Below are 14,945 nucleotides of genomic sequence, written 5' to 3' on the forward strand. Positions count from 1 at the left end.
AACTGTTGGTATGAAGGGTTGCCCCTTCAGTGACCAATACGCGAAGAATAAAATAAAATAAAATGAAATAAAATAAAATAAAATATAATAATAATAATAATAATAATAATAATAATAATAATAATGTCGTTCATCAAATTACGTCTGCGTTTGTTTACAATATGACGTCAGCTGATAGTTTAACTTCACGATGAATGCTCTGGAAAAGTCACTTCTGATTAATGTTTAGTATTAAAGTATGCAAACGAAGAAATAAGAATAATAAGAAAAAAATTAAAATAAAACTATGAGGTACATCCCGGCTTGAACCTGGGATCATTCGATCTGTAGTCGAATGTCTGCCTCGAGATGATAATAAATCTGAATTTTCTAAGAAGAATTGTATGCTGAGATTTTATTATTTCCTTTAACCGGTGTAACGTAAAATATTCCCCTTTAAAAAAAAATTTGCTTTTTTTATCTATCAGATAGAATAACTAATTTATTTAGATCATATTTTTCGATTTTCGATGCTTATCGGTTGAATTTATGTACAAAACAAGAACACTGCCATATAAATTACCTTTGTGTGTAATTTGTAAAAGATAGGCTCAGCCGTTTCGGAACCTATGAGGAAGAAACTCACACACACAACACACACACACAACACACACACACACAGAAAGTGTCTTTATATAAGAGTGGAGATTCTTTACTACTCAGGACTACCGACTCACTTTTTTTGTATCGGATTTTCATGACACAACATTCACGTATCCCTTAATATTTAATTCTTTGGTTCTAATCTGTTACATGTTCCCATTATTTATTTAATTGTACTATTATTATTACTACTACTACTAGTAGTAGTAGTAGTAGTAGTAGTAGTAGTAGTAGCAGCAGTATTAGCATATGATATGTGTGTTTTTCTTTTTGCCTGTAAAAATTAATCATTTCAACACATAGTTGTGTTGGTTTTACCCATTAAGAACTGCTTTAGAGCTTCACCGCTCACTCATTTTGCGACCAAATTTCCGAACAATTTTTACAGTTACTAGGTCACTTTCTCAGCTATATTTTAGAATAAAAAATTTCAATGTTCGTTCATTATAACAAAAGTTATAATAACTTACTGGTGTTCAAAAGTTCTCAGAACATGTAAAGAACGTGTGAGACAGTTTTTTTTCTGATTGGCAGTTGGTTACCATAGCAACTTTTTTTTACCATTTACGTTTTATAGAGACAATCTCTTCTGATTGGCTGTTGGCTACCATAGCAACTTTTATAACATTAATGTTTTATCTCTAGTTTTCAATGTTTTTTTCGTAAAAGCACGATATTTTAACATATTATTATAAATGAGCTAAAATTTCTAGTTAATGTATGTATTCTCTTATTCTTTTAAAGTAATAAATAAATATTTTGCGTATATACAAATAATTTATAAATTAATATAAAGAAATGCCAAGACTAGGATTTTTATTGTGTTAAATAACAAAAATAATATACAGAGGTTTGAATGATATACATATATATATATATATATATATATATTTATATTTATATAATAATTATAAATTTAGACCTACATACACTAGTGTTTCATGCTTACGCAATCATCAGTGCAGTGAAGCAATTCCTGCCAGTAATAAATATATGTGTGCGACTTTTACTCATATATATATATATATATATATATATATATATATATATATATATATATATAATTATTAATTTAGATGTACATAGACTAATGTTTTATGCTAACGAAATCATTAGTGTATGGTAACAATTCCCGTCGGTAAATTTATATATATATATATATATATATATATATATATATATATATACATATATATATATATATATATATATATATATATAGCAAAAATGGTAATTAGTAAAAACTTTAAGAGAGTGCTCAATACTATTGCAGAGCAAATATATTTTTATTACCGTTTTATCTGCTCAGTTACACATATTTCGGTTACCGAATCGTATCAACTTTACTTTTCTGTACAGTCTGATGAAGTTATTGAATCATTGATACGATTCAGTAACCTAAACATTCGTAACTAAGCAGATAAAACGGTAATTACATATATATATATATATATATATATATATATATATATATAATTTTTTACCCAGAATTTTAATATGTTCAGATAGATTAAAATTCGGTAATCATTCATATACCAATAAAGTTTAAGTCAGTTTGTAAGCTTCAAAATTACCAGTTTTTATAATCAAGCTTTCGTATATTATTTTTACAAAAGACAACAAAGGTCAGAATGATAACAAAAATTTATGTATTTTCATAATACGTTACAATCGTTTTGTGACCGTTCGGACAATTTCAAGCATTATTCTCAATAACGGCCCCTCTTCAGACGATTAAAAAACATTATTTAATGAACAACAGAGAATACATTTGAATTCTCCCTTTGAGAAACTATGCAGCTGAACCGACCTACACATATTACTTCCAAGTTTTTTTTTCACTGTTTTCCGTTTGCTATGGAATTTTTATATATCAACCTATTTTCATATTTCTACTTTTAAATTATATTTGGATTGATTATCTATTTTTGTGTTCTTTTAATTTATTTTTTCTTAATTATTTATTTAAAAGATTTACTTTCTCTTAATTATTTATGTAAAAGATTTACTTTCTCTTAATTATTTATGTAAAAGATTTACTTTTTCTTTTAATTATTTATGTAAAAGATTTACTTTCTCTTAATTTTTTATGTAAAAGATTTACTTTTTCTCTTAATTATTTATGTAAAAGATTTACTTTTTCTCTTAATTTTTTATGTAAAAGATTTACTTTTTCTCTCAATTGTTTATGTAAAAGATTTACTTTTTCTTAATTATTTATGTAAAAAATTTATTTTTCTCTCAATTATTTATGTAAAAGATTTATTTTTCTTAATTATTTATGTAAAAGATTTATTTTCTCTTAATTATTTATGTAAAAGATTTACTTTTTCTCTTAATTTTTTATGTAAAAGATTTACTTTTTCTCTTAATTATTTATGTAAAAGATTTATTTTCTCTTAATTATTTATGCAAAAGATTTATTTTTCTCTCAATTATTTATGTAAAAGATTTATTTTTTCTTAATTATTTATGTAAAAGATTTATTTTTTCTTAATTATTTATGTAAAAGATTTATTTTTCTCTTAATTATTTATGTAAAAGATTTATTTTTCTCAATTATTTATGTAAAAGATTTATTTTTTCTAAATTATTTATGTAAAAGATTTATTTTTTTCTTAATTATTTATGTAAAAAATTTTTTTTGTAATTATTTATGTAAAAGATTTATTATTTCTTAATTATTTATATAAAAAATTTATTTATTTCTTAATTATTTATGTAAAATATTTATTTTTCTCTCAATTATTTATGTAAAAGATTAATTTTTTTCTTAATTATTTATGCAAAAGATTTATTTTTTCTTAATTATTTATGTAAATATTTATTTTTCTCTTAATTATTTATATAAAAGATATATTTTTTCTTTATTATTTATTTTAAAGATTTATTTTTTCTTAATTATTATGTAAAAGATTTATTTTTTCATTGATTTTTTAAAAAAATACCTGACTACTCTTCTAAAAACGGAGATTCTACGTCCCTACTGTATTGTACTCTATTTATGATAGTTTCGTATCCAATGTTTATACTAGCGATTCCAATTATATACATACTTTACTTAATTATTTAATTTCATAAAAGGAGTTGTGATTTAAATTCATTTTAGAAAGTAAAAACAATGGAGTTAGTGCTATTTTCCATTCAATCTGTGTTCTAAATTTATAATTTTTCTTTCATTTTCATCGTTATATTCTATTTTAACTTAAGGCTTGTTGTTTATTTCGACGTTGTAAGGGAGATACTCCTGTTTATTAAATTTTAATCCGTTTGCCATTTTCTTTACGTTAAGTTATTCATATTATGATATTATGATTAAGGAATTAATTAATAATCCTCATTCAATTTTAGGCTAATAGTTCTAACATTAAGTTTACAAAGCGATCTTTGTTGGGTTTCTGACTTAAATTTCCAAATTTAACTTAGGTGTGATCAAAAGGCCTAATTTTTAGGGTTACTGTTCACTTTCATTCAATACTATTTACTTCATTGATTTAAATTCTCTAATATTAATTTATAACTACGTTAATTAAATGAAATATGTAAGCAGTATATGATAGACTTAAATCTAAGAACATCTTGGCTTAAATATAACATGTTTAGAAGAATAGATTATAATAAAATATATTAAATTATAATAACGTGTAAATTTAGTATTTTTTTCTTTATGGAGATTATGGAAATTAACTAATAAAGTAAAATAAACTGGCAATCGTAAAATATTGTAAACTAATTAAATCAACTGGAAATTATTATTATTTAATTGCTTCCCCATGAGATTATGATTATTTAATCTCGAGCAAGGTCGGGTCTCCCTGCTAGTATTAAATAAAACATTTTCTTTGATCCTCTTGTGTGAATGCATAACCAACAATATTGTAAAAGGAAAGTAAAGTGGTAAACCACAGTAGAAGATGGCACGAAAGCATTTTCATTAGGTGTTGAGGAGGGCGACACTTCATTAGGTGTTGAGGAGGGCGACACTTCATCCACAGTAATTCTCCACTTGGTTTGGGTCCTCACGTTATAATATTGGATGTTTAGCAAAGTGACATCAAATATCACTTTTTAAACCTTTGGTATTGTTGTATATTGAAGGCGACAGATCCTGGTATTTAAAGAAATGAAGTAATTAACATCGAAAATAATATTTATTAAAGGAATCGAACGTAGTGATGAAAAGTTAAAATGGATACATATTTAGATGCGATAACAGGAATGTAGTGAATTGTCCATTATTGTAAGAAAAATACTATGCAACAAAGTTAGATCAGAGCACGTAGAATGCGACAATGGAAATTAAGGAATCTTCTTTGTGTTGCCAGAACGTATTGGCAGTGTCCACATGCAAAGCAGACACGTTTGGCCGCGTTCTGGCCTCACAAAGAAATATAGAACCAATATATGCAGTTAAGTTAGACTAAAGTCGGTAAGAGAGTCAGAGAGGAGGGGCCAGAATTCAGTTAGAGTTGAGTTAGCCTAAGCGCCTTTAGGAAGTGAGGCAGAGAGTAAGACAGGACAATGTAGTAATTCTGCTAGACATCGAATTCCCATCATTCCCATGGATTTAGATAATGATAGCAAATAAAATGACGAGTTCTAATCAGATTTATATTTTAAATAAACTGATAATATATATTTCACATGGAGTAGTATTTCATTTAAAAAGTGATAAATAGGAGCATGTAATTACGTTTTATATTTAGACTAGCAGGGCTACCCGGCGTTGCTCGGGACCGTATAAACAATGAAAAAACAAAAGCAGATATTGAACATATGTTTTATTCTTAGGGGAGAGGAATCTTTCATCTCAAGTTTTAGCGTTACAAACAAACATTTGTCTTTTATATATATAGATAATGACAGGTTTTTTGGGGCCCCCCTCGAAGATAACTGATCAGTTGACCAACTTCTAGTGGTCCGTTTGACGTGAAATTTCGATATTTGTCATCCGGGTGATGGGGCTTCGATATGATACCAAATTTGTCAAGTTTGGTTCCGTCTTTCAAAAGTTTTAGCGTTACAAACAAACATACATACATACACACAGACGTTTGGCTTTTATATATATAGATGTGGAGAAAAATTGAATAGCAAATTAGAATAGAGAATAGCAGTTAATTCGTAATATTATAACTTCTGGATTGATCGAACTGGTTGTGATATGTTAAACATTAGTTTGCTAAGAATATTAGTTTATGTATTGTAATGACGATCTTTTAATCGTCATAATACAAGAAAAGTATTTATAGAATTAAAATCCAAAACATTAATCTATAAATCCGTTGTATATGCTGAAATAAGTGAATCTTGTACGATTAATGAATATATAAACCAAATGTGTTAAATGTGTTACTTGTTAGAACGGATATAAATACACTAGGTACAGTAAGGTACATCTATGAAATAAATTAAACATTAATTAGGGTAAGCAATTTTTTTTAATATATAAATAAATTAACTAAACGTTTATATTTCGGAATTATAGGTTAAAATTTGAAAAAGAAATAAAAGGGTAGGAGTAAGAGGGGAATAGTAAGAAAGAGGAACACATAGTAAGAAAAACTATTAAATGAACATATGAAACTGTGGATTAGACATGTTCTAAACGTTATCATAATTACAGTACTTAAATATATTCAGTTTGAGTTTAAATTTCTTTTAAATATAGAAAAGGAAATGGGAGGTAAGTTGAATATATTATTATGCCATAAAATTAACATTAATAATCGTTAAGTAATTAAAAGTAAAATAAAAATTAAATTTCATTTAAATATTCATTTAATTAATTAAAAGAAACATACTATTATGTGATTAGGGTACTTTTAAATCTAATTATAAGGTTAATTCAGAGTTATTCAATGTTAAACAAAAATTATACTTAACTAGCTCGAGAAATGTTTATTAATACTTGATTAAGAATATTAAAGTAGTATAAATAATGGAATTATGAATTCTAAATTATTACCTTTAAATAGTAATAATAATAATAATAATAATAATAATAATAATAATAATAATAAATTATATATAACATAAATATAAGTGCAGTAACTTAACCTATATATCTATAAAAGCGAACGTGTCTGTGTGTGTGTGTCTGTCTGTCTGTGTACATTTCCCAACGCAATAACTTTGTCAATTTTTAGTTTACAGACTCGAAATTTGATATACAGGGTACTGAAATGTGGGGAAAATCTATGTGATCGGTTTTTGGACAGAAATTTGGCTGTTAAGGGGTCAAAGTTCAACGATTTGACCTTTGAGAGCTCTACCAAACTCCTCTTTTGGGTCTAAACACTTGAAATTTTAGATATAGGTTCTTGGACATGGATCTAACATAATAACTCAATTTGAGCCCAAAACAATAAATGTTAAGAAGTTATAATAGGGGTCAAAGTTAAAACAAAAAATTGACCGTTTTTTTTTTTTTTTTTGCTCAACATACACCTCCAAACACCCGGGCAACGCCTGACTGAAATGCTAGTAATTTATAATTTGATATTAAGGAGAAATTAATTATTAATAACAAATAGAAATTATAATTAACCATTCATCTTATGATTATTAACTTAATTTTGTCTATCGATAAATAAAACTTATAATTATATAATATTGTATATTGAAATGGTTTTAAGACTAACATTTTATATTCAACGTATAAGTTAATTAATTTATAGTATTCATTGAATTAATTAATGAACAATAGTAAATGAATGACATTGAAACTTTATAAATATTATTTATTGGGAAAATAGAAAGTGAAAAGAAATAAAAGAAGATAAAAGAAAAGAATGACAAAAAAACGGAGAAGATATATTTAGTTTTTTGTTTTTTTGTTTTTTGTTTTTTCAAAGGGAAATAACGCTGTTAAACTGAAAATTAAAAATCGAATTTGTAATATTTTTCGCTCAAATTAAACAATTACGTTAACAGATTATATAGCGAATTCATAAATTAACTAAATAAATTTATAGTTTTAGAATTAAAAATACAATGAAATATAATTCATGTAATAATTAATAAACTATAGCAGTAATAAGAAATTATGTATAGATTTAAATTCAGATTAATAAGTAATTTAATACAACTGGAAATTGAAAATAGTTTTTTTTTTTTGTGTTTCGTATATGTAAATACATGTAATAGATTGTAATCATTAATGTTATTTGGGTAAATAAGGATAAATAATAAATTTACTAATTAATAAACAGAATATTTCTGGCAGAATTTTCCTAAATTAATAGAATTTGTTAATATGTATATGTGGGTTTAATGACTTTATTTCTAAAATTTAAAATGGCGTAATGAAAGAAAACTATAAGGTATTTATAACGCAACGCATTCATTTCCTTTTGTTGAATGATTGTTGCTATTTCTTCTGATGGGTTAAGGGCAAAATAGATTCACTTATTGATATAATAATTAAGTGATTGATTTTATGCTACGAAACAGATACTGTCAAGAATTGTAAGTGTAAACTGAATTAAAGGAATAAATTGTAAGATGTCAACATCATGAAATTTTGAAGATAGACTTTTGCCATTTATTTATTATATGCTCTGAAATTGCATGGAGCTTCTTAAATAAGGATTGATGTACATAAAAAGGAAATATAAGTGAATAAAGAATATTTCCACAAATATATATATATATATATATATATATATATATATATATATATATATATATATATATATATATATATATATATATATATACCCATTCACATACACTTCTTAATGATAAAGCTAGGACCCATAATTAGATGGAATCGAGCAATTGCATCGACCACGGACAACGGACAATGCCGAACCCGAAGTAAATCTAATAGGTTCGCGCCTATGTCGGAGTACGTCACCGATGAGATGCATTATATCGAAACCCATTTCGGGTCTAGCGTTGTCCGTTGTCGATGCAATTGCTCGATTCCATCTAATTCTGGGTTCTAGCTTTATCATGAAAAAGTGTATGTGAACGGGTATTTATATATATATATCTCCTCTTAATGTCTAATATATATATAGAAGAAACCAATCCTCATATATATATATATATATATATATATATATATATATATATATATATGAGGATTGGTTTCTTCTGTGAAAAGCAATTATTTATTACATCTGACGAGTACTTCTAGTTTTTACCGACCATTTGTCCTAAACATTAGCATATTCAGTGTCGTGACTGTGAACTTGTTTATATTAATAAAAATATATCTGCCTCTTCTTTTATTGAGCACTCTTAATAGCCTCGTTAAATTCATCAATTATCCATCCTGGATACATTTAATCTGGTGTATGCATGTATATATATATATATATATATATATATATATATATATATATATATATATAAATATATATATATAATACTAAAACTCTGTCGTTCTTGGTTGTTTGCTTGTTTGCTTGCGCAATATCCTCCTCCTACTACTACTATGCCTCATCTTCTTGCTACTACCATTACTTCTCCTCTTTACAACTACTACTACGCCTCCTCTTCCTCCTCTTACTACTACAACTACTACTACGCCTCCTCTTCCTACTCTTACTACTACTACTACTACTACGCCTCCTCTTCCTTATCCTACTATTACTACTACTGGTTGGCATGTATTTTCCCTACTACTACTCTAAACAGAATGACTCATAGAAATCTATCTATATATTTTTTTTCATTTTAATATACTTTCATAGAAATGTTTCTGTTATGTCACAAAAAACTATTTTCTTTACGTCACAAGAATTCCATAGCTAATATAACATACTGACCCAACGGGTCACGGGTAGTCTAGTATATATATATATATATATATATATATATATATATATATATATATATATATATATATATATATTGGCAGCTAGTCGTTATTCAAGCACGTCTGATTGAACATGACAGAGATTCTTTTTTTCCGATTTTTCTGGATATCTTTTCTATTCGCCGAGCGGTCTTTTCTATTTCAGATGGCATGTTGTATAAAATGGCGCCAAAAATTGTTGTTCAACCATATTCTTCTCAAGTGGGTTCTATCGGTGCATCCGATTATCATCATTATATTTTGTTGTTGTCGTTTTCTCGTTCTTTTCCTTTGAGGCTTGGTATATTTATAGTTTTTTATTATTGGTTATAAATATGGGTGCAGGATAGTTAGGGGCGAATTATTATTTTTTATTTCAATTTTCTCAAGTTTATTTATTTAGTTTCTTGTTAGTTATTAAATACTGTTAGTATATTTACCCCGGTGTTGAATGAGATCCGGTTTAAAAGGTGTCGTGGTTTTTTTATAAGTATAGCTTCTAATAATTTTAGTCGTCGTGTGCAATTGTTAAAGTATCAAATTTTAGTATAGAAAGCACTTGAGAAGAAACAACCTTTGCGCGCCATTTTATACACCATGCCAATATTTGCTTCCTGTCTCCGTGTGTACCTTGTATCAGGCGTGATTATTTTTATGCAATGAGCTTCTTTGCGTTGATTTTATACCTGTGGAACACATTACAGGTGAACTACTTCCTTACTTATTACAACTTAGTCGCTTTTAGATATAATGCCATGGATCACAAGAAATCAAACGCAGTTCATACCATTGACGAATGTTAGTACTCCCATAGTGTTCCTCACTTTTATCTCATTAAAATCTTATCTTTGAATGGCTTTTGACTCTGATATTTAGTACAAAAATGAATAAATGTAGAAATAAATATTCACCTCCCAAATATCCATTCGAAAGAGAACAGAATCTTCTTGCTTGGTTCCAACATTTTCCTCCCACGATTTCTGAAACAAAGATGGAGTGATTTTTATAAACCTTTTAAAAAGAATGTTTTTTTTTTAGAGACGGCGAATTTTAAGTCTAAATAAATCACAGAAAAATATTCTTCTTGGTTTATTCTGCCTCATCCGCCATACTCTCCTGTCTTCTCATCTACCGACTACCACGTTTTCAAGCATCTCGACAACTTTCTGCGCGAGAAATGCTTAAAAAACCTAGGCGATATCAAAACGCCTTCAGTGTTTTTGATATCGCTTAGTTTTTTTTTTTTTTTTTTTTTTTTTTTTAATTTTTCAAATAGTATTACGCCAATCATTTTAAAATATTATCACTGATTTCATAGCCAATATTATTAATTGTAGGTTTGATGTAAATAGCTTCGGGTACTTGTAACTTTTTAATTGGTGGAGTAATACTTTATTACAGTATTATTAACTAAGATTTGGTGCATACAGAACTTATATATATATATTTTTTAAACATTAAAACGTAAGAAAAATCGAAAAATAACAAAAGGTATAATTAAGCACAGGCTTTTTGTTATTTTTAGTAATGTTTGCTTAAATGAAAAAATATTGACTAAAACACATAATATATACACTAATATATCAACTGATATATCAAGTTATTTCTCATATACATCACGTATAAATTACTATATATTCTCTTCCTGTTTGTATACATCATCCTCCGACCTGATTCAATTCTTTTCTTCCTTCTTCCTTCTTTTGTCTCTGTATAGTTTGCTGTTGCCCGCCAATAAACAGCCAAACGCTACACGTATGAAGACATTAGGCGATCGTATTTATACGTGGAGGATGCTTACGCGTATTAATATACTGATACATCCATGTTTAATTAAGATTACAGTATTATTATGTAATATCGGCTGTATTTAACAGAAAAAAGACCTGCTTGCTCCAAAAAGGTTAATTTGTCTTGACAGCATTTAGTCCGATATGATTAATCGAATCGTATAACGCTGTAATCTTATCTATCGAATGCACTGCGCAAGCGTCCATTAATCTTCTCGCGATTTTTGTAAACAACATAGATTTTGTTTTAATGACAAAACAAAAACACAATATTTAATAAAACGTTTTAAGTGTTCTCATTAGCAAACAAGGCTTCAACGGAATATCATGATAAATACGATATCGGGCTAAAGGTTTAGGAAACTTTAAACTACAATACAACTAATAAATAAAATAAAGTAAGTGGGATTTTCGACTAATAATTTATAATGGCTGAAACTGCATTACATAAAAAAAAACATAATTAGATCTTTATAGCAATTTCGTTCAATTGATAATATAGTGATCGATTATTTTCAGTCATGAATGTTCAAATATCTTTCGTTTATAATAATTAGATCTTTATTTATGTTTAGGGACACTTTGATAGTCGTCTCATTTGTAAGAGGTTTAGCTTCTAAATGAATTTCATGAGAAATACAATACTATGCAAAATTATTGGAACGTGCTAAAGTATAATATAATGCTTAAACCATACCGTAATAATTAAATTTAACTTTTAAAGTGCTATTAAAAATAAAGCATTTGATAAAACAACCGACACGGTTAACAAAATGATGAAACATCCACTAAATAAAATGTAGTAAGTGGGATTATCGACTAATAATTTATAGTGATTTAAACTACATTACATTGAAAAAAATTAAAGCCGTATAGCAATCTGATTTAATTAATAATATAATGATCAAACAGTACCATGATAATTAAATTCAAATTTCAAAACCTTATTTAAAAGAAACCATTTAGTAAACAAATAAACAATATAGCTTTGAAAAAAAAGTGAAACAACTAATATATAAATTGAAGTCAGTCGAATTTTCGACGTAAGACTTAAATAATTTCCGTTAGAAAAATATTTCCTTCTTAATAGACAAGTCCCACGCGTGGGAGGAGAATAGAGGGAGGAAACATCATTAGTCGAGTTGCAATAACCATCCCAACAGCACGTGATGTTTCTCTCTTTTTAATTTACAACGTCACATGATTGCACTGAAAGGGACGGCTAGAATCCTGAAAAGATCTCTTGGTTGGACTCACTAAAATAGGGGTAAATGTCAGACATCTGGTTGGATGTCCCATCCCCTAGAAGAAAAAGTTTAAGAAAAATTAAAAAGAAATTGAAAATGCTGCTGTGAAACCTGACATAGTTATATGGAATGAGTCAGAAAGAGTGGCAACCTTGGTTGAAGTGAGTGTCCCTAATGATGGAGGTCTGAACACAGCTGAAAGGGAGAAACAGACCAAATATCAAGGTCTCATGTATGATATGAAAAGAAACTGGAATATTAAGGAGATATCAATCATACCAATTATTATAGGTGTCACAAGGCTTATGAAGAAGAACCTGAAGTCCTACCTAACTAATATTCCTGGTGAACCAAGTGCAAAAAAGAAATCCAGACAATTGCCCTTAAGGGAACGACGAGGATACTAAAAAGAGCTCTCGGTTGGTTTCAATGTCGGCTGCCCCATACCAAGCGTTACAATCTTCAAAGGAAGAAAATTAAATAAAAAAAAAGCTTGATGACCAATGCTTTTAAAAAGATGAGTGGTCTCAGCAATAATAACAAGTGCAGGTTCTGCCACACAGAAGTAGAGAGTGTGAGCCACCTCACATCCAGTTGTAAAGTCCTGTTGAGGGACACCTATTATACAATGCAACACAATGGAGTGTGTAAATATCGCCACTGAAAAATCTGTAAAAACCTGAATATCCCATGTTGTAGCAAGTCTTGGGAACACGTTTACCAGAAAGAACAGTTGGAAATAAGTGATACACCATCAACTATGACGACGAAATTCCTACAGCTACATACCTAGAAAATGGGGCTATTAAGCCTGACATAGTGATATGGGACAAGAAGGAGAAAGTAGCAACCCTAGTTGAAGTAATCATCCCTAATTATGCTGGCCTTAACAGAGCAGAGAGGGAGAAAATAACAAAATACCAATGACTTATGTACGACATGAAAAGAAACTGGAATCTTAAGAAGGTGTCAATCATACCAGTCATTATAGGAGCAACCGGGCTAATGAAAAAGAATTTCAAAAAATATTTGGCGAATATACCCGGTTAACCAAGTTCAAGAGAAATACAAACAATAACACTTAAAGGGGCGGTTAGAATTTTTAAAAGATCTCTCGGTTGAAGTAAATACACTAATGGGAGAATGTTTGGCATCCGGTAGAATGTCCCGTCCCCAACAAAAACAAAATGATAAGAAAATTAAAACAAAAAGTGGAATATCAGAATATCAAGGTCTCATGTATGATATGAAAAGAAACTGGAATCGTAGGGAGATATGAATCATACCAGTTATTACAGGTGCCACAGGGCTTATGAACAAGAACCTGAAGCCCTACCTAATTAATATTCCTAATGAACCAAGTTCAAGGATATCAAGACGATTGGACTTAAGGGAACAACGAGGATATTAAAAAGAGCTCTCGGCTGGTTTCAATAAAAAGCAGGGCAATGTTGGTAGCTGGTTTGGCTGCCCCATACTCAGCATTACAATCTTCAAAGGAAAAAAATTAAAAAAGAAAAATCGATGATGCATCCGTTCAGTCTCGACAGTCAGTGATTACCCTCTGTAAGGGTAGATGCACGTGCAATTGTGAGGCAAAGGTTGTGCGAACCTCAACCACACCTCTCCTGAATCAGCATTGCTTGAATCTAGTGGCAAGAAGTGCTAGACGACTCGAAACAATGCATAGATAAGCGGAGAGCGCATACAGCAACTGAAATTCCCAAATGGTCACCCATTTTAGTACTGACCAGGTTTAATATTGCTTAACCTCGGTTATCTGACGAAAACAGGCGTGTCAACGTGATAATTATTACCTCTAAAAATGCCACCCATTAATTTATTAAGAAAATTCACAATCCTGTCTACAATCCATCCGTATTCAGTGCAAATAAACTTTATTCTATATCTGACTTGTTCACCAATTTCAGTTTTGGATGTGCAAAAGTCTTTCCTTTATTAGCGTTAAATGATATGTGGAGGGACACTTTGATAGTCGTCTCATTTGTAGGAGGTTTGGTTCTAAATGATTTTCATGAGAAATACAATACTGTGCAAAATTAGCGGAAATCCTTAAAGTTTAATACATTTTCAATAAATTATCTACTTGCAAAGTGAATTACCTGTCTCTGGTCCGATTCGAAAGGTAGTGGGCAGAGTACCTGCTGCTGCTGCTGCTGCTGCTTCTTTGAAAGCTTGATACAAAGCGATCAAAAAGACAAACGAATAACACCGAATGTTAACAATGATGTGAACATGTCACGTGCAATAGTTGCTAGGAAAGTACCTCACTTGTTGATGAATTGATCCCTTCGAAAACGGAAACTTATGGAAGAAATAATACAGTAAGATTTATAGTCCAGGTGAAAATATTATTTCTTTGATTATTATTTAAGAAAATCAACATGGATAGCGGACTTGATTGAAAGAAGAATAGAAAATATGCTGTATATTATA

The 14,945-nt window shown here is 28.7% G+C and overlaps 1 protein-coding gene across 1 annotated transcript in view; it reads right to left on the reverse strand.

Moving 5' to 3' along the window:
* LOC145292711 (uncharacterized) overlaps window positions 1-14,945 on the reverse strand; it is a 123,730-nt gene that overhangs the window by 35,046 nt on the left and 73,739 nt on the right. Inside the window, exon 11 of the mRNA XM_080138748.1 lies at window positions 10,363-10,431. Within this exon, the coding sequence (XP_079994874.1) occupies window positions 10,363-10,431 (69 nt within the window). The remainder of the gene's footprint in view (window positions 1-10,362; window positions 10,432-14,945) is intronic.

Source organism: Euprymna scolopes, chromosome 14 (genome assembly GCF_053919585.1).
Source record: "Euprymna scolopes isolate OS-2025 chromosome 14, ASM5391958v1, whole genome shotgun sequence".
Lineage (NCBI taxonomy): Eukaryota > Metazoa > Mollusca > Cephalopoda > Sepiida > Sepiolidae > Euprymna > Euprymna scolopes.